Source organism: Brassica rapa, chromosome A07, assembly GCF_000309985.2.
Source record: "Brassica rapa cultivar Chiifu-401-42 chromosome A07, CAAS_Brap_v3.01, whole genome shotgun sequence".
NCBI lineage: Eukaryota > Viridiplantae > Streptophyta > Magnoliopsida > Brassicales > Brassicaceae > Brassica > Brassica rapa.
The window spans coordinates 12,069-32,344 of NC_024801.2; the positions used below are offsets into that span (position 1 = coordinate 12,069).

The window sequence follows — 20,276 nt, forward strand, 5'->3', positions numbered from 1 at the left end:
ACCTCCCAAAGCGACACCCCGAGGTCGCTCGCGTCTCTATGGCGAGACGACACGAAGCGAAGCCTGGAGCGACCTCTCAGAGCGACCTACCAAGGTCGCTCCCGATCCAGAGCGACCCGTTGGAGCGACACACCAAAGTCGCTCGCGACCTCTCGCCCGGACACACCAAAAATCGGCCCTGGAGCGACTTCCCGGAGCGACACCTGCAAGTCGCTCCGCGTTATTTTGCTGCCGAAAATCATGATTTCTTAAGGACCTTTTTGCAATTTATTTTGGACGTTTTGCACTTGGAAAAACCTATGTTTTAAACATCTTTTGTAGCCACCAGTGGCAGATTATCTTTTATCTTTTGATCTATTGAGAAAGACACAAGAACTCTCTTGAGAAGTTCATCTTTTGGATTTTGATTGTTATGTTCTTGTGTTCTTGTTGATTTCTTATCTATTTCTTTACATGATTAATCTGAAATCCAATATGGGTTTAAGAGGAATCATGGAGATTAGTGAGTAATCATCTTTTGAATTCATGGGTTAGGGAGATTAAGGGTGATTAGGTTAGAGCTAGGATGTTTTAGTGTAGATCATTCATATTTCCTTGCTAGTAGAGTAATCATAATGCATCTTCTGAGTTGGCCACTCAAAAGTTGATCCTTAGGCATTTCTCACCCGAAAGGTGTTCGATGAAATGCCCGAGACAACTCTCCTAGGCTTTTAGTATACTTTGCCAAAGACATTTGTTGTTAAAGATGCTAAGATAGCTAATAGACTTGTTATTAATGATTGCTTTCATATTATTCAACCAAAGACATTTGATGTTTGAGATATGTTAGCAAATGAGCATTCATCTAGACATAGAGCTTGCTTAGAATTGTGTCTAGGCTTAAGGTTGATAGTTTGATTGATCATTTGCCATCTTTAGTTCGATACTTGATCACCCAAGGTCTAATCCCTATGCCCATGAGTTCTCTTTTCCTTTAGTCAAGAAAGTATCATTCTGTTATTGCTTTCTAGTATTAGTAGTAGTTTAAAACTCATCTAAATCATTGGTTGCACTTAGATTAAGTGAGTACTTGCATTCTCAGTGCTTTGATATCCCTCAGAACTGGTTCGACAATCTTCTATACTACAACATTTGTCTTAGGAGCCTTGAAAACTCCTAACATCAGCTGTCACACACTGTATATTTACGTATAAAGAAAAAGCTTTCTTCTCTTGTTGAGGATTTATCGGATCCCTGCAAGCTTCAGATGTAGAGATCAAATCGCAAGTCTAACGCATCAAATCGATCAAGAGCTACCCATGTAAGAGCTATCCATGTAGCGCATCTCATTGTCAGACTTCTCCTTCCATGAACTAAACTAAACATGTCTCAACTCAAATTTCATCTGCATCATATGGTTATCGGTGGCCTTCCTCTTTTGACTATTTCTGGTATAAACCATGACCTGGTTAACGGCAGTCTTCAAGAGCTATCCACAAATGATATCATAGCACTTCTCTACACATCTATATTTGGCAGTGTGGTTAGCTACGATGTTTACTTCTACAGCGCTACTAAAGGTTCTATTTTGATGCCTTCTTGTTATAGTATCCATGCTTTATGCTTCAGATATCTGATGGCTTTTATGATGTTTCTTACTGCAGGAAGCCTGACTAAAACTCAGATCACTTGATCTTTTTGACACCAATGTTTGCATCAATCTTTGGGTAAGTCCACATGGTTCTTTCTTATCACAAGATTCTGTAGTCTTTGGGTAGTATTCTGTTATGATTGGTTCTGAAACAGGTATCTGCACCTTGATGAGACTTTCTCCTCGTTGCAACTAGGCGGAGCAGCCGTCACTTTGGTCGCTATACCTTCCAAGAGGCTCGGGTAACTCCCTCTCGATAGAATGTTTTTCTGATGCAGCTTGGCAGGAGAGCAATGGTAATAGCAGGCTGGGCTGGACTTTCCAAAAGCAATTAAATCTACACTACTAGCTGCAGCAAATGCAGGCTACCATGATCTAGAAGTCTTCTCGGATTGCAAAAGCCTTGTCACCTTGATCAACTCAAATGCTTCATCGGTGGCTCTGAAAAGTCTCCTCTACGACATCTCGGTGTTGAGTCGAAATTTTTCCTCTATCTTCTTTACCTTTATTCCTCGTGTGAACAATGTAGTTACTGATGGTTCGTCCAATACTTCAGTACCATAGCGGCTCCATTGACCGAAGTCATCAAAAAGAATGTTGGGTTCAAATGGGAACAAGCTCAAGAAGAAGCTTTCCAAATCCTTAAAGGGAAGTTGACTAACGCCCCTTTACTTGTTCTTCCTGACTTTTCTAAAACGTTTGAGATCGAATGTGATGCATCGGGTGTTGGTATTGGTTCAGTTTTGATGCAGGATAGGAAGCCCATTGCTTATTTCAGTGAGAAGCTTAGTGGCGCCACACTCAACTACCCAACTTATGATCAAGAGCTGTATGCCCTGGTGAGAGCCCTTCAAACGTGGCAACACTATCTTTGGCCTAAGGAATTCATTATCCACACGGATCATCAGTCCCTGAAACACCTTAAGGGCCAACAGAAGCTGAATAAGAGGCATGCCCGCTGGGTTGAATTCATTAAGACATTTCCTTATGTCATCAAATACAAGCAAGGTAAGGAAAACGTTGTGGCTGATGCTTTGTCCCGAAGGTATACTCTTCTTTCAGCCCTCGAAACAAAACTTCTTGGTTTTGAATTTATCAAAGACTTGTATGCTTCTGATCCGGATTTTAAAGAAATTTTCAACAAGTGTTCCCGAGTGGCTTATGGCAAATACTATCGGATTTCTGGTTTTCTTTTCTATGATAACCGTTTGTGTGTGCCCCAATGTTCTTTGAGGGAGTTGTTTCTCAGGAAATCTCATGGAGGAGGTCTTATGGGACACTTTGGAATCAAGAAGACATACAAGGCCGTGTATGATCATTTCTATTGGCCTAGTTTGATGAAGGACGTTGAGAAAATTTGTGGCCGATGTGTGGTGTGCAAGAAGTCCAAAGCCAAAGCATCCAATCACGGTTTGTACTCGGCCTTACCCATTCCTTCTCATCCTTGGATTGATATTTCTATGGATTTTGTTCTTGGTTTACCTAGAACTAAGAATGGACGAGACTCTATCTTTGTGGTTGTAGATAGATTTTTGAAAATGGCTCACTTTATTCCTTGCCATAAAACTGATGATGCTGTACAAGTTGCTGATCTGTTCTTTAGGGAAATTGTGAGATTGCATGGAATGCCTAAGACCATTGTTTCTGATCGTGATGCTACGTTTCTTAGTTATTTTTGGAAAACTTTGTGGTCTAAGTTAGGAACGAGATTGATGTTTTCCACAACTTGTCATCCGCAAACTGATGGTCAAACTGAAGTTGTTAATCGAACTTTGTCTGCTTTGCTTAGATCTTTGGTCAAGAAAAATCTTAAGTCTTGGAAAGATTGCTTGCCTCATGTTGAGTTTGCTTATAATCATGCTATGCATTCAGCTACAAAGTTCTCTCCTTTTGAAGTTGTTTATGGTTTAACCCCTTATCTCCACTTGATCTTTTACCTTTGCCGTTGAGTGAAAGAGTTAGTACAGATGGTAAAAGAAGGGCGGACACTATCAAGAAACTTCATGAATAAGTTCGAGTCAACATTGAAACAAAAATCGAGGGTTACAAAAGATATGCCAACAAGAAGCGAAAGGAGTTGGTTTTCAACGAAGGTGACTTGGTTTGGGTTCATTTGAGGAAGGAACGATTTCCGGAAGAAAGGAAGTCCAAACTGATGCCTAGATTCGGACTTCTCTCTTCTTGCCCGTTTGGAACGTACCGACCGTATTGACGAACTGATCGATCCATTTGATCAGTTCATGCACTTTTATCATCCGAATCTCTCTAAGGCACTGATTCTTCATCTTTCAGAAGACTTAGGACGATTATGGTCGAAGATGGTTCAGGAGACGGACAAGTCGGAACAGACGGACCGGCCCGCGACCGTCCTACTCCTTGCCGCGGTTCAACCAGCCGAACACAAGCCAGCCGAATGGTCACTTTGACCAGTCCACAAATTGAAGACTCTTTCTTCTTTGTCTTTCAAAATTCTAGTCAAATGTCTTTAATTTTATTTGTCTTTCAAACTCTAGTCAAGTATCCCATTTGTCTCCTACTTGTACTATAAATAAGTGTTTCATTTAATTAATAAAATCAAATCATTTTGGATTAAGTTTCTGAGTTTATAATATATCCGAGCAATTCACTTCTCAACTAGTTGGTCTTGTGAGTCATATCAAGCAACCAGTTCAAGATCTTCCTTGGCGGACTTGTGAGTCATATCAAGCGCCATTGAAGCCGGGAATATCAAGGGAACATCCGCAACCCTTGTGCGACCTAAGGATCCATCAGTTCTCCTTTCCGGAGTTCATATCCTAAACGAATCCAGTCGAGGGCAATCCGATCTTAGGATCCTTCAAGGACCATATGGATCAGTACTGGGTTCGGTTTGTACAACCAGCTCGGGCTTCATAGACTACCACGAGAACACAAGAACACAAGAATTTCATCTTGTGTATGAATCATGTTTGACATAATCAACGGTGATTTTTGTGTTCCTCTCTGAAACATAAAAACACAAAGCTATTAATGAATCTTGTATCTTGTATTTTATAAGGTTGTTATAAATTTTAAAGGTGTCATAAATACCTGACAGAAATTTTTACTACAAGCAATAAGCAAATCATTAGTAATTAACACTTATCCTGTGTCTGAACCATATTTGACACAATCATTGGTGATATTTGTGATTTCCTCTGAAACATAAAAAAATAAAGCTAAATATAGAATCATTTACAAGGCCTTATAAATATAAGAGTTGTAATAAATACCTCAAGCGGATTACTATTTCCAACAATAGGCAAATCATGATTAATTAAAACTTCACCCCGTGACTGGATCATATTTGACATAATCATTGGTGATAATTGAGCTCTTCTCTGAAACATTAAAAAAAAAACATAAAAGCTAATAGTTAAAATATATGTGGTAATGATCCTCCAAAATGTACAATTATTATTATAAAGTCTTATAAATGTAAAAGTTGTAATAGATACTGCTATGGCATACTTCTTCAAGCAATGAGCAAATCATTACTACTACATACTACTTTATAAAATAACTGATAACTCTAATAAACAAACAAGTTAGCAAAAGAGTTTCATGCAGTTACCTTAATGGTTACACATAGATGAAGGTCTCCATTCTCTTTAAGTTTACTCATATAAGATGTTACTTGACGATCATTCCTAATAAATGCTGGAGGAAGCTCTTTTGTACCAAAGTTTAATTTTGAAGGTGAAGCATAGCTAAGATTTACATTGTTTTTGTTGCCATCAATTCCAAAATCTTCTAAAACAGCCATAATCAAATCATTGTAGCTGATATCTTTATGAATCATACTAAGAGAGGATCCTCGTTGATCATCCACTATGAAATCCCAGCGAATTCCATTTATTAGTTTCCATTCTCCACATATAGAACATATTTCGATCATCATAACCTGATTATAAGAACACGGGGATTAGAGAAGGAATGATCAACAAGATATATCAAAAAGAAAAATACATAACACTATGTTCCTCATAGATAAAAATTTATAAGGTTTTATAAATCTGAGATTTGAAAACTTCATGAAAAAAACTTTGTCTCCTTCTCAGAAACCGATCGATTTTGAGAAACCAAGCAAAAATTACAAAAAAGAGACGAAAATCACTATCTATTATCCTCTGACCTTTGTTATGTTCGTGAAGAGAGATTGTTCTATTCGTTTGAGCTTGTAGTCTTCGCCAAATCTCGTCGGACGTCAACGTCGTCTGAATAATCAAATCTCGCCAGTGAAATCGCCGAAGTCGTCGAATCTTTCGCTGGAATCATCGAATCTCTCGCCGGAATCGTCGAATCTCTCATCGGAATCGTCAAATCTCTCGCCGGATTCGTCGATCAATTTGGGATTTTGAATTTGAAAATTCTTGTTGGAAAAGACATATGTTTATGTTTGATTAAATAATGGTATAATGGTACTTTAGCCATTAAAATTTCAATGGTAAAGTTGAAAAGTAGTATTATGGAAGTGGTATTAGTGGTAATTCCACTTTTTGGAAACATTGACACATTTAAAAATAACAAATTAAATATCTGATGTGTCAAAACACGACTAGAGGTTTTAAATCCTACGTGGATGCCTTCAATGACTTATAGTCTCAATTTTTATATAGTATATACTAGGGATTAACCCGGGCTACGCCCGGGATTTTTATTTTTTCTAATTTAAGTTGTTAAATTATTTATATTTAGGCTATGATATATATTTATATAAATGTTAAAATGCATATCATAATTAAAATTTATTTTTAAATTTTAAAACGTTAAATTAACATATTTTTTACTATTTAAATATTTTTTTGTAATTTTATTGGCTATCTAGTTATCATATTTAGCAAAACCATCTTTTGAGCGTTGGAATAAATGTTTTAGAGATTTTATTAAACTGCAGAGTATTTTCGGATCGACCACATGCTCAACATTCGATCGATCCGTAAAAAGATGGTCGATCTCCTTGGCCAGGTAAGTACAATTTTAGCAAAAATATCTTTTATTTTCAAATATTAAGTATATAACTATTCTTTTTAATATTTTTTAATTATATTTTTTGATTAAATTATTGTATTATAATGGTTATGTAAATATTTTTTGTGATGTTTGAATTTGTGTTGTTCGTATACTTAACCTAGATGATATTGATGTTAAACAATTTATTGTTTTCTGGAAATAGAAAATAATGATATATCAAAACGTATCTAATACTTGTTAAATGATAGTATAATTTAAATTACATCCATTATTTGAAAATAACCATTTGTTGCTTTTATTTTTATTTTAAATTAGGAATTATTTTTATTTAAAAACATTATTCATATATAATATAATAGTTTAAGTTTGGAAGATTAATCTATATATATAAATTATGTATATTTAAAAAAAAAATTTTAAGATATTATATATTGACTATATTTGAAAACTCTCTGAAATTATATTTTAAGCATAATATTATTATTATTTAATTTAAGTTATTTTGAACATAATATATGCTAAACCAACTTAAATTATATTTACAATAGGACCATCCTAAACCGGTTAGTAAACCAAAAACAAAACTAAACCAACATGAACCAATACCTGATTCGGCGAGGAAGGAAGTGTTTCGGGATAAACGCTTGAATGGTTACTAACTGAAATGGTTTGGTCATGAGAGAGTTAGTATGAATATTAACAATAAAATTATGGATTAGATTAATTTAAATTTGTAAGAATACCTTTGAGTCTATGAAAAGCAATTCAATTCCCATGAATAAGTTCGGCTTTTGGAAGTTGCGGGTTTCCCAACAATGAATCCACCTAACAAAAAGTTTGTTGTTATAAAAAAATCTCAGTCAAGGTCATTAAAGGTTTCTGGGACGGCAAGAGTTGATGGTGAAACCATTTTTTTGCTCGAGTGCTTTGAAATTTTCCTTAATAGTGTGAGGTTGATGTGGATGGAATAATGAGTTTTATAGGGACTTTCTTGATGTAAAACTATACATTTTTTTTTAATGTGGTATTTCCATTTTTATATAATTTACTACCATTTTAAGATATAAGTACATTTTAAGATAGATGCTTAAATTTTAATGTACTTTTTCCATTTTTTAAAATGTTTATTTCAATTTCTTATGTTTTTATTTACGTAATATCTATATTTTATGTTTTAAAATAGACATTTAAATATTAATGTACTTTTTTCATTTTTTAAATTGTGTATTTACTTATATTATATATTTTACATTTTAAGATAGATGTTTAATGCTTGATGAACTTTTTCCATTTTTTTAAAAATTGTGTATTTACTTATTATTACATATATAATTCATATATTATATATTTACATTATTTACTTATTATTTATTTTTCTGTATATGTATTTCCATTTCTTGTACTTTTCATTTACTTAATATCTCTATTTTATATTTTAAGAAAGATGTTTAAATCTTAATGTACGTTTTCCAATTTTTTAAATTGTATATTTCCATTTGTTATACTTTCTATTTACGTAATATCTATATTTTAAATTTTAATATATATTTTTAAATCTTAATGTAATTTCCCATGTGGAAGCACTGTAGCCTATTGGTTAAGGTTTAAAGGCTTCTACACCCAGGTCTGGGGTTCGAATCCCAGACTATGCAATTTATTGCAGATTACAGGAAATCCAAGTTTCAAGTCCTGGAGAGAGCGGTTTATTAAACAATTATACAGACTAAAGAGGAATGGCTTGCAAGAGATCTTCAACATGGTGCAAGTAAATCTAGTCAAGCGTGGATTTTCATAGGACGGCTCAGGTGATGCAGTTAGGCATAGGTCTTCATAATGCAGGTAGTATTGTCGGTTGTCGAATCGTCTACGTAATCTTTCCTATATCATAATTGTAAGATCATAATAAATCAGCGTTAAAAAAAATGTAATTTCCCATTTTTTAAAGTTGGTATTTACTTATATTATATATTTACTTATTATTTATTTTTCTTTATATTGTGTATTTCTATTTCTTATACTTTCTATTTACTAATAATTTTATATTTTAAGATTGATTTACATTTTAAGATAGATGTTTAAATACTAATGTACTTTTTCCATTTTTTTAAAATTGTGTATTTCCTTTTCTTATACTTTCTATTTACTTAATATCTATATTTTACATTTTAAGATAGATGTTTAATATTTATTATACTCTTTCCATTTTTTAAAAATTGTGCATTTACTTATTATTGTATATATAATTCGTATATTTATATATTTATAATATTCACTTATTATTTATTTTTTATATATTGAGTATTTCTCTTTCTTATACTTTATATTTAGTCAATGTCTATATTTTATATTTTAAGATAGATGTTTAAATCTTTACGTATTTTTCCATTTTTAATGTAAAACGGCAATGTTTAATAGAAAAACTTGGACAAATAGTCAAATAGTTATATTAATGTTTTTTTTCTTTTTTTTTATAAAATAGTAATGTTACATTATGAAGATAAACCGTTTTTTTAGTGAACAATGGTAATCTTATATATGTTTAATGTAGTTTTTCCATTTTTTTATGTTGTATGTTTACATATTATTGTTATTTTTAAATGTAAAATGGTAATTTTACATATGTTTAATGTAGTATTTCCATGTTTTATGTTGTATGTTTACATATTATTTATTATTTTCGAAATTATATATCATTTGTTTTTTTACAAAATAGTAATGTTACATTATGGAGATAACCCGTGTTTTTTTTAGTGAAAAATGGTAATCTTACATATATTTAATGTAGTTTTTCCATTTTTTATGTTGTATGTTTACATATTATTTTCTTAAAATAAAAATATATAATGGTAATCTTACATATGTTTAATGTAGTATTTCCATTTTTATGTTGTATGTTTTACATATATTTATTATTTTCGAAATTATATATAATGTGTTTTGTTTTTTTATATAACGGTAATGTTACATTATGGAGATAAGCCGTCTTTTTTTTTTTAGTGAAAAATAGTAATTATACATATGTTTAATGTAGTTTTTCTATTTTTTTATGCCATATGTTTACATATTTTTTGTAATTTTCAAAAATAAGTAATATTAAAATGTAAAACTCTATTTTATGCCACGTGTCATCTTTCGGGATTATATTTTATATTTACTTATTATTTATTTATTTTTATATTGTGTATTTATATTTCTTATACTTTCTATTTACTAATAATTTTATATTTTAAGATTGATTTACATTTTAAGATAGATGTTTAAATACTAATGTACTTTTTCCATTTTTTTAAATTGTGTATTTCCTTTTCTTATACTTTCTATTTGCATAATATCTATATTTTACATTTTAAGATAGATGTTTAAATCTTAATATATTTTTTCCATTGTTTTTAAGTTGTGTATTTCTTTTTCTTATACTTTCTATTTACTTAATATCTATATTTTACATTTTAAGATAGATGTTTAATATTTAATGTACTCTTTCCATTTTTTTAAAATTGGGCATTTACTTATTATTGTATATATAATTCGTATATTTATAATATTTACTTATTATTTTTTTTAATTGAGTATTTCTCTTTCTTATACTTTATATTTAGTCAATGTCTATATTTTATATTTTAAGATAGATGTTTAAATCTTTACGTATTTTTCCATTTTTAATGTAAAACGGCAATGTTTAATAGAAAAACTTGGACAAATAGTCAAATAGTTATATTAATGTTTTTTTTCTTTTTTTTTATAAAATAGTAATGTTACATTATGAAGATAAACCGTTTTTTTAGTGAACAATGGTAATCTTATATATGTTTAATGTAGTTTTTTCCATTTTTTTATGTTGTATGTTTACATATTATTGTTATTTTTAAATGTAAAATGGTAATTTTACATATGTTTAATGTAGTATTTCCATGTTTTATGTTGTATGTTTACATATTATTTATTATTTTCGAAATTATATATCATTTGTTTTTTTACAAAATAGTAATGTTACATTATGGAGATAAGCCGTGTTTTTTTTAGTGAAAAATGGTAATCTTACATATATTTAATGTAGTTTTTCCATTTTTTATGTTGTATGTTTACATATTATTTTCTTAAAATAAAAATATATAATGGTAATCTTACATATGTTTAATGTAGTATTTCCATTTTTATGTTGTATGTTTTACATATATTTATTATTTTCGAAATTGTATATAATGTGTTTTGTTTTTTTTATAAAACGGTAATGTTACATTATGGAGATAAGCCGTCTTTTTTTTTTAGTGAAAAATAGTAATTATACATATGTTTAATGTAGTTTTTCTATTTTTTTATGCTGTATGTTTACATATTTTTTATAATTTTCAAAAATAAGTAATATTAAAATGTAAAACTCTATTTTATGCCACGTGTCATCTTTCGGGATTATATTTTATATTTACTTATTATTTATTTATTTTTATATTGTGTATTTATATTTCTTATACTTTCTATTTACTAATAATTTTATATTTTAAGATTGATTTACATTTTAAGATAGATGTTTAAATACTAATGTACTTTTTCCATTTTTTAAATTGTGTATTTCCTTTTCTTATACTTTCTATTTGCATAATATCTATATTTTACATTTTAAGATAGATGTTTAAATCTTAATATATTTTTTCCATTGTTTTTAAGTTGTGTATTTCTTTTTCTTATACTTTCTATTTACTTAATATCTATATTTTACATTTTAAGATAGATGTTTAATATTTAATGTACTCTTTCCATTTTTTTAAAATTGTGCATTTACTTATTATTGTATATATAATTCGTATATTTATATATTTATAATATTTACTTATTATTATTTTTTAATTGAGTATTTTTCTTTCTTATACTTTATATTTAGTTAATGTCTATATTTTATATTTTAAGATAGATGTTTAAATCTTTACGTATTTTTCCATTTTTAATGTAAAACGGAAATGTTTAATAGACGAACTTGGACAAATAGTCAAATAGTTATATTTATGTTTTTTTTTTCTTTTTTTTTTATAAAATGGTAATGTTACATTATGAAGATAAACCGTTTTTTTAGTGAACAATGGTAATCTTACATATGTTTAATGTAAATTTTCCATTTTTTTATGTTGTATGTTTACATATTATTGTTATTTTTAAATGTAAAATGGTAATATTACATATGTTTAATGTAGTATTTCCATTTTTATGTTGTATGTTTTACATATATTTATTATTTTCGAAATTATATATAATTTTTTTGTTTTATTTATAAAACCGGAATGTTACATTATGGAGATAAGCCGTCTTTTTTTAAGTGAAAAATAGTAATCTTACATATGTTTAATGTAGTTTTTCCATTTTTTTATGCTGTATGTTTACATATTTTTTACAATTTTCGAAAATAAGTAATACTTTATATTTAGTTAATGTCTATATTTTATATTTTAAGATAGATGTTTAAATCTTTACGTATTTTTCCATTTTTAATGTAAATGGAAATGTTTAATAGACGAACTTGGACAAATAGTCAAATAGTTATATTTATGTTTTTTTTTTCTTTTTTTTTATAAAATGGTAATGTTACATTATGAAGATAAACCGTTTTTTTAGTGAACAATGGTAATCTTACATATGTTTAATGTAAATTTTTCATTTTTTATGTTGTATGTTTACATATTATTGTTATTTTAAATGTAAAATGGTAATCTTACATATGTTTAATGTAGTATTTCCATTTTTATGTTGTATGTTTTACATATATTTATTATTTTCGAAATTATATATAATTTTTTTTGTTTTTTTATAAAACGGGAATGTTACATTATGGAGATAAGCCGTCTTTTTTTAAGTGAAAAATAATAATCTTACATATGTTTAATGTAGTTTTTCCATTTTTTTATGTTGTATGTTTACATATTTTTTACAACTTTCAAAAATAAGTAATATTAAAATGTAAAACTATATTTTATGCCACGTGTCAGATTTTGGGAGAAATTGTTTCCGCTGATGTGGACGCCCTATGGAGCCTCAAAAGCTCCCTTTTATTAGTAGAGATTTGTTTAATGTCCAATTTTATCAATACATGATATACTAATTATAGTTTAATTCCACAATATTTAATAAAAACTGATCCGATCCATCGGAAAGAAATTATATAATAACAAGAAAAAACATTGTATATGTATAAATAAAATAATTAAATATATAAAATAATTGTCGATAATATATACAAATAAACTCTTGCGCATGTGTATATATTTGTTTTGTAAAATAGCTTAAGCAATAATGATGAGACAGTCGTGGTCTTTCTTCAGTAAAGTTGGTTATATATGGTTTAGTAAACCGGTTCGGGACCCTCTTACCGACGCGCCAAACACGTCCTTAAAACACTTAAGAGAGAAGAAACTAAGAAGGAAACGCTTTTACCCTCTCTTCTTCTTCCAAATCGTCTCTGTAGATTGGATCTGCTGAGTAGGGTGGTGCAATGTCTCGCTACGAGTCTCCTTCCTTTGACGACGGCGAGGTTAATCCTTTTGCGGTAAATTGGTGATTCTGTCTCCTCATCTATATATAGGGATACTAAAAAGTTTTAGTCGTGTGGAATCGCAATGTTAGATCTACTCTTTGATTTCTTAGATACAAGTGTAAAAGTACACCATCTTTGATCGGAATCGTAATGTTAGTGATTACTCCAATTTCTGGGATCCAATTTTGGGGGTTTATTGCACAAGGATCATTAACAAAAAGAAGATATTATTATATCTTCTTGTTCAATGCGTTTTGGTTAAGAATTGATCTTATAATTGTGGAAGAGAATCTTCTTTACTCAGTTGCGTGCGTGCGTGATTGTCTTTTTTTCTTTTTCAGTTTTCCCCATATTCATACATCTCCCTTCTTCACCCTCTCTCTCTTTTCTTGTATTCGAATTTCAGAATCCTTCAACTGTTCCTGCTGCAACGTCACAGTATGACCGTGGTGGTGCCACAACTGACATCCCTCTAGACTCTGCTGGGAAGGTATTATGTATTTTCTAATTCCAGATTATATATATGCTCACAATAATCCCTGATAGGATCTGAAAGCTAAGGAGAAGGAACTCCAGGCCAAAGAATCTGAATTGAAGAGACGGGAGCAGGTAATCAACCAGTGATTGGATTTGGATTTGGATTTATCCATCACCTTGCCCAGAATGGTTTCAAGTAACGGCTTCTTTTGTGTTACAGGAACTCAAGCGGAAAGAGGATGCTATAGCACAGGGTATCATCGTTTCTCAGTTTTATCTATCTTTTTAGGAACCTGACATTTTGTTCCACGTGAACCGCTCATGTTGTCGTCTTCTTTTTGGTAGCCGGGATTGTGATAGAAGACAAAAACTGGCCACCGTTTTTCCCTCTCATCCACCATGACATCTCTAATGAGATACCCATCCATCTGCAGAGAATCCAATATGTTGCATTCACATCGTTGCTGGGTATGTGTTCTCATCATCTGCCATTGCCAAAGAGGTGTTTTTTTTTTCCTTGAATTCGTAGTAAAAGTATTTTCTACCTGTTGGCAGGTCTTGTGGTGTGCCTGTTATGGAACATTGTGGCAGTCACCACCGCGTGGATTAAGGGAGAAGGTTAGTCTTGGAACAGTTGAAAAGTTCCCAAGCAAATTGAGCTTGTATGATGCTGACTCGTTTTTCTTTTGGGTGTAGGTCCAACGATATGGTTTCTAGCTATTATCTATTTCATATCAGGGGTTCCTGGAGCATATGTTATGTGGTATCGACCTCTATATCGTGCCATGAGGTAATATGGCGTATCCAATCCACTTAAGATTATTCTTTTAGGATGCTGTACTCTATCTGCTGCTGTGTGTGTGTGTTCCTTCATTTACAAAGAGAAAAGAGAGAGGAAAAAAACTACCAGATAGCACGTTAGTAAAGAGTAAATGGTAATGGATAGCAACCTTTAAAAACTTGCATTGGTTGTGTGCAGGACTGATAGTGCTCTGAAGTTTGGGTGGTTTTTCTTCACTTATCTGGTGAGTTTTTCATTCGATTTAGTGATATTTTCTTGGTTAGTTCTGACACATCCAAAGGAGGAAGAGGAAATGATAGTAAAAAGACTTGAAATGAAAATGCAGTTTCACATAGGGTTTTGTGTATTCGCCGCGGTGGCTCCTCCAATCATCTTCAAGGGGAAATCGCTGACGTAAGTAGCTAATTAGTTTCTAAACACATAGGAAAGAAAGAGGTAACAGTAAGCTGAAGTGGAACTATGATTGGTTGTGTTGTGCAGGGGAATATTGCCGGCGATTGACGTGTTGAGCGGGAATATATTGGTTGGGGTAAGTTGAAAGCATTAGATTGCCAATATCTTTAAAACTGATGTGGTTGACTACTTTTGAGTTTCGGTGGCAGATTTTCTATTTCATTGGGTTTGGATTCTTCTGCCTGGAGTCACTCGTGAGCATCTGGGTTATTCAGGTTCCCTCCATCCCTCCCAAACCAATCAATTAATTATGTTTGGTTCTTTCTTTTTGGATAAGTAAAATGCAAAAACAAAAGAAGGAAGGAAGAAGTAACTAAAGTTGTTTGTATGTGGGAACAGCAAGTGTACATGTACTTCAGGGGGAGCGGTAAAGCAGCAGAGATGAAGCAGGAGGCAACAAGACGAGCAATGATGGCAGCTCTCTGACTACACACCTTTGAGTCTTAACCCTGAAGATAACATACAAACAGATCCTTTCCTTTTTCAATCTTTTTTTTTAACTTTATTTAACTAAGTGTAACCAAAACTTTTGATTTCTTTTTTAACCGTATTCTGATTACTTTATTTAAAGAACCCCAAAATGCTAAGTTCATAAATACGCAATGTTTGGATATATCCTCCAATGGGTAGGTAACCTTACAACGATAAAGTTATCGTATCATTTCGGTGCAAAATAATAAATGTGAAAATGAGAAAAGTCAATGGGTATAGCCGTATAGGTAATTGGGGACATGGGCTTTCTCTGTCTCTGGTGTTGTGTTAAATAGTCAGGCAGTTGAGACTAAGAGTGTGGTAAGCAGAAGAAGGAGATGACGAATAGATGATATAATGTTGCACAAGTGTTGGTTATAAATTATTCAATGCATGTTTTGAAATGTGGGAAATAAAAAAGAGTCAGCGAGAGTAAGGGAAGTCAGCGAGACAAGTGTATTTGTATGTGACAGAAAGCGATGGAGTCCAAGTGGTTGAGCAAACTCGCAAAAATGCTCTATTTAAGACACTTACCCTTCCCCTTCAACTTGAAGATAACACACAAACATTTATTCATCTAAATATCTGTGGAGAGAGAGAGAGAGGAAAAAGAGAAGAAGAATAGGATGGCCATCTTCTGTTTCCTTGTAGACCAGAGGAAGCAGGTCCGGGGGAGGAAGCCGGCCGCCGGTTTATGCTCAAGATGCGGAGGAGGAGCAGTGGTGGCTGACATGAAAACCTCTACTAGATTCTGTGGGGTCCCGTTTTACCGCAAAGCTTGGAAGGCCATCGTCTGTCCTTTATGTGGCGCCGTGCTCAAGTCGTACCACTAATGAGCGATGATTTATGAACAACCAAGTCCAACGTCTTCTTGACTTCTTCATCTTGTTTTCTGTTTTTTTTGTTTGTTTTAAATTCAAATTTGTTTGTCTTAACGAATCAAGCTACTTGCAATTGTATGTAGCTTGTTTGCCCAGTACTCTAGAGACCCTTATTGTTGTTATTCAGCTCTTTTCTGACTAATATTCTATTAAAGATTTCGAGATGGATGACATATGCATTATGGTCTTTCTTGTCCTAAACTGAATACTGAAGCAAAAGAGTCTGGTAAGAAAAGTTAATAGAAGAATAATAGGTTGGTTACACTCTTGTCCTCCACCCTAGCTCACGAGGAGGGGTCATCATCTTCTTCTCCCTTGAAGAACGCTGTCTTCGCTATGGTCAAGACTGCTCTTCACACAATCAACCTCGAGTTGCATTCTGGATCCCATCCTCGGCTTGGAGTGGTCGACCACATATGCTTTCACCCTTTGTCTCAAACCTCCTCCATTGACCAAGTTTCTGCCGTTGCCACTTCCTTGGCAATGGATATCGGCTCCATTCTCAGAGGTTAGTGCTTGCTTTGATAGAGGATCTCAGTTGTAGAAATTTTTCAAATGTAAAAAGAAAGCTATCAAGCTAAATAAGAGCAGCACCTTGTATGTTGCAGTTGTTTTGTAATTTTTTTTATCATTGCTGATATGTTGCCATGTGGGAAGAACCTTGGTGCAGTTCCTACATATCTATACGGAGCAGCACAAGAGGAGCAGTGCACGCTGGATTCCATAAGAAGGAAGCTGGGGTACTTCAAGACCAACAGGGAGGGACATGAATGGGCAGGTGGGTTGGAGCTGGAGGTGGTGCCTATGAAGCCAGACGCAGGGCCACTAGAGGTCAGCAAAGCCAAACGGGTTGTAGCGGTTGGGGCGTGCGGGTGGGTCAGTAACTACAACGTGCCAGTCATGTCAACTGATCTCAAGCCAGTGAGGAGAATGGCGAGGAAGGTGAGCGAGAGAGGAGGGGTCTTGGCTTCGGTGCAGAAAATGGCTCTGGTGCACGGGGCAGGGGTCATAGAGGTCGCCTGTAACTTGCTGAATCCAAGCCATGTCGGAGGAGATGATGTTCAAGGACTGATCGAGGGGCTTGGTAGAGAGGAAGGTCTGCTTTTGGGAAAAGGGTATTACACTGACTATACAGCCGACCAGATCACTCAACGATACAAGGACTCATCAAAAATTCATATCATACATAAGTTGTTTGTGTTCAAAACTTTTAAAGTTTTTTTTTTGTGTTAAAAAATTAGTGTCACTGGGTTTCTAATACATGGCCTTTTTAAGTAGCTTGACAAACTTGACCATAAAGTCAAAAAACAATATGATGTTGTCATTCCCACGTCCATCATATATCTTTTTTTTGTGCGGTTGTGTGTGTTTTCTGTATTGTTATTATCATGACTCTAAACTGAAATGAGCGGAGATTAAAATAATTGAAAGGATAGAATATGAGATTAGTTCATATGGTAAGATGCAAAAATATCAAATCCCATCATTGGTGTTTTGTCTCAAAACGATGATTGTGCGAGGGATGCCCTGCCCTTTTCCTTATAGTTCTTAAAGCTGATCTCTTGCGATTTATACCTTTTGTGTGTTTCCACACTTGCTCAAGTGTATAGCAAATTGGCAATGCATGCAAGTCATCGAACAACTGGGTTAATAGATATCTAAAGTTACATGTGGCCTTGGGACGATGCAGTAGTAGCAGTAGTAGTTGAGATCTCTGTCATTCAAATTCGTATCTATAAGTTGTGGTGTATATCATCATTTTATGAGTTTTGAAAAGGAAAATACAAATATAACAATTTTCTCAATATAAAAAGACTTTCTCTCCCAGACCCGATTCCCGAGGCTCAGCAGCAAAAGCTCTTGCTGAGTAACAATCGCTTTAGGGATTAAGGTGAATTTTCTTCATGGGGTTCTTCATCTTGCTGAGCTTGACTCGCCTCTTATAGGCTTTATCTCTATGTTTCTTAATGTGTTTTACTTTCGTTGTACCGTCGAACATGCTCTGGAATCTTCTGTTTCAGTTGTAAACTTTCATGCTCCTTGAGCTTTTAATATAAGTTGGTGTTAATAATTAATTGCAAGGTTGGTTTTCTCTCTCCTGCGATTTCTCTCCCAGACACGATAATAGAGAAAAGTCCTTAACCACCTGCCACTAGTTGACTCTCCCAATTACCTCGCGTGTATTTCCTTTCTGCTCCCGTTTATCCTCTGTTATTCTCTGCAAATTTCAAAAAGTCTCCCCTTTCTAGATATAACCATCGGTCCATAGCCAGTCTCATCAACCAAAATTTTTTCTGACCGGAGCTTCACCGGGTTCAGCCCCCGACGGCGTCGGCGGGTCAGCCCGCCAGGGCACCACCTCTGAGCCTGTTTCTTGTTCCTCCGTCACTCTACAAGATATGTCGAGCTTCATGGTGAAAGAGATAATAGATCTAATGGGAACTTTGGTTGATATAACCTCTTTCCTCCTTTGCTAGAAGAATCTCGGAACTTTGGTTGATATAACCTCTCTCCTTCCTTACGACAACTTTAAGGAGCATTTATCAGCATCACATTGATTACAAACGGTTACCTACCTTAAGAGGCTTTAAGAGGGTGAGACTGGTGGCCGCTGAATAACCTCGTATAAATTGATTGGTGATAGTACAAGGTTTGTAGAAAGCTAGATCTCTGCTTTCGAAAGAATGGCGAGAAGATACAGTCAAGCTGAAAAAGGAAAATGGCAGGCTCCCCCTGAGCTCCCAGCGAAGAGACCTCCGGTGCGTATTCCGGACAATGCTAACGAAGATCTTATAGAGGCCAACCGGCTTACAATTATCGGAAGATTAACGAACCCCCAGGTGCAAAAACCTATAAGAGCTGTCATCGACTTCATGGCTCAAGTTTGGAATCTAGAAGGGAGAATAGTGGGACGAGCGCTGGGTCTTGATAAATTCCAATTCAAATTTGAGTCTGAATATGACCTCCTTCAGGTCCTAGATAAAGGACCATATCACTACAAGAGATGGATGTTGCTGCTTCAACGATGGGAGCCTATCGTGGCTGACACCTTCCCATCCAAGATATCTTTTAATGTTAGGATTCATGGAATCCCCCTCCACTTTTGGTCAGAGGGTACCATTTGTACTATTGGGGAACAACTCGGAAAAAGCTCTATCAAAGATGAGAAAGACGCTAGAATCTGGGTAGAAGTGAATGGTCTAGAGCCCCTGATTATGAAGATGGACATAGAGCTCCCAACTGATGAGATTACTGAGGTAGAACTCGAATATCTCAAGATTGAGAAGCACTGTTTTACATGCTTCTCACTGTTTCACGAAGAGGTGGACTGTCCCCACAGACCTTTGAATGCACCTCCTCCTAAGGAGAGGTTGCTTGGGATTACGCAGAGTATTGCATTGCAAAGGATTGAGGCGGAGAAGAGGCGTCACGATGATAGAAGAGGGTACAGAAGACCCGAAGAATCCCGTCCAGTTTCTAGACAATATGAGGACAACTACAGTCAGTTTGAGAGAAACAGAACTAAAGGCAGAGATGGACAAACAAGACGTGATGACTATGGCAGAGAGCGATCAATCGTTTCTAGAACTGCTCGATCTAGTTCTGATTACTTGAGAAGCAAGGCTCCTTCTTTGCAGTATCGTGTAGTTGAAAGGAATAGACCTAGCTCTGTTTCCTCAACCCCTCACCACCAGATTCAACGTGTAGAAGATGATGATCTCAGGGCGCGTCTCCAACCGCAACCTGTGGAAACGCTGCCATCCAACCTTGGGACTGAGATTACTCCTACGAGAACCGTCAAAGACCGGCTCGGCGCTCCCTCAAATTTTAAAGCAGCTTCAAACTCTGGGTCTAAGGAACGTACTTCAGCTCTGGAACGCATCTCGGACCCAAAGCAGACAAAGGAGCTATCAGCAAGAAGACCCCCCAGCTTCGAGTCTGGACGACTACAAGAAGTGGCGAGTAGAGGTGAGGAAGATGCTCCCATGGAGCAGGACCAACCCGATGGTCAAATCACAGAATCGGAAAGGATTCCAGCTTCCCTAAGGT

General features: G+C 34.0%; 3 protein-coding genes across 4 annotated transcripts; all 3 read left to right on the plus strand.

The window, feature by feature from the left end:
- Positions 1 to 12,936: 12,936 nt before the first annotated feature.
- LOC103828139 (secretory carrier-associated membrane protein 1) lies at positions 12,937 to 15,489 on the plus strand. Of its 2 annotated transcripts, none has more exons than XM_009103738.3 (12): positions 12,937 to 13,154; positions 13,549 to 13,632; positions 13,689 to 13,751; positions 13,840 to 13,873; positions 13,965 to 14,087; positions 14,175 to 14,237; positions 14,316 to 14,409; positions 14,599 to 14,644; positions 14,747 to 14,814; positions 14,902 to 14,950; positions 15,024 to 15,089; positions 15,214 to 15,489. In XM_009103738.3, the coding sequence occupies exons 1-12, from the start codon at positions 13,101 to 13,103 to the stop codon at positions 15,298 to 15,300; spliced, it is 831 nt and encodes a 276-aa protein (XP_009101986.1). In that variant the 5' UTR covers positions 12,937 to 13,100; the 3' UTR covers positions 15,301 to 15,489. The 2 variants fall into 2 exon arrangements, with proteins under 2 accessions (XP_009101986.1, XP_009101987.1); XM_009103739.3 differs by having other exon boundaries at positions 13,011 to 13,139.
- Positions 15,490 to 15,706: 217 nt separating this feature from the next.
- On the plus strand, positions 15,707 to 16,394 carry LOC103828140. Its single transcript, XM_009103740.3, has one exon. It carries the CDS (start codon positions 15,972 to 15,974, stop codon positions 16,176 to 16,178), a length of 207 nt encoding a protein of 68 aa, XP_009101988.1. The 5' UTR covers positions 15,707 to 15,971; the 3' UTR covers positions 16,179 to 16,394.
- LOC103828240 (formimidoyltransferase-cyclodeaminase) lies at positions 16,390 to 18,282 on the plus strand. The gene is made up of 3 exons (XM_009103855.2): positions 16,390 to 16,410; positions 16,470 to 16,734; positions 16,897 to 18,282. The coding sequence occupies exons 1-3, from the start codon at positions 16,390 to 16,392 to the stop codon at positions 17,457 to 17,459; spliced, it is 849 nt and encodes a 282-aa protein (XP_009102103.1). The 3' UTR covers positions 17,460 to 18,282.
- Positions 18,283 to 20,276: the final 1,994 nt, after the last annotated feature.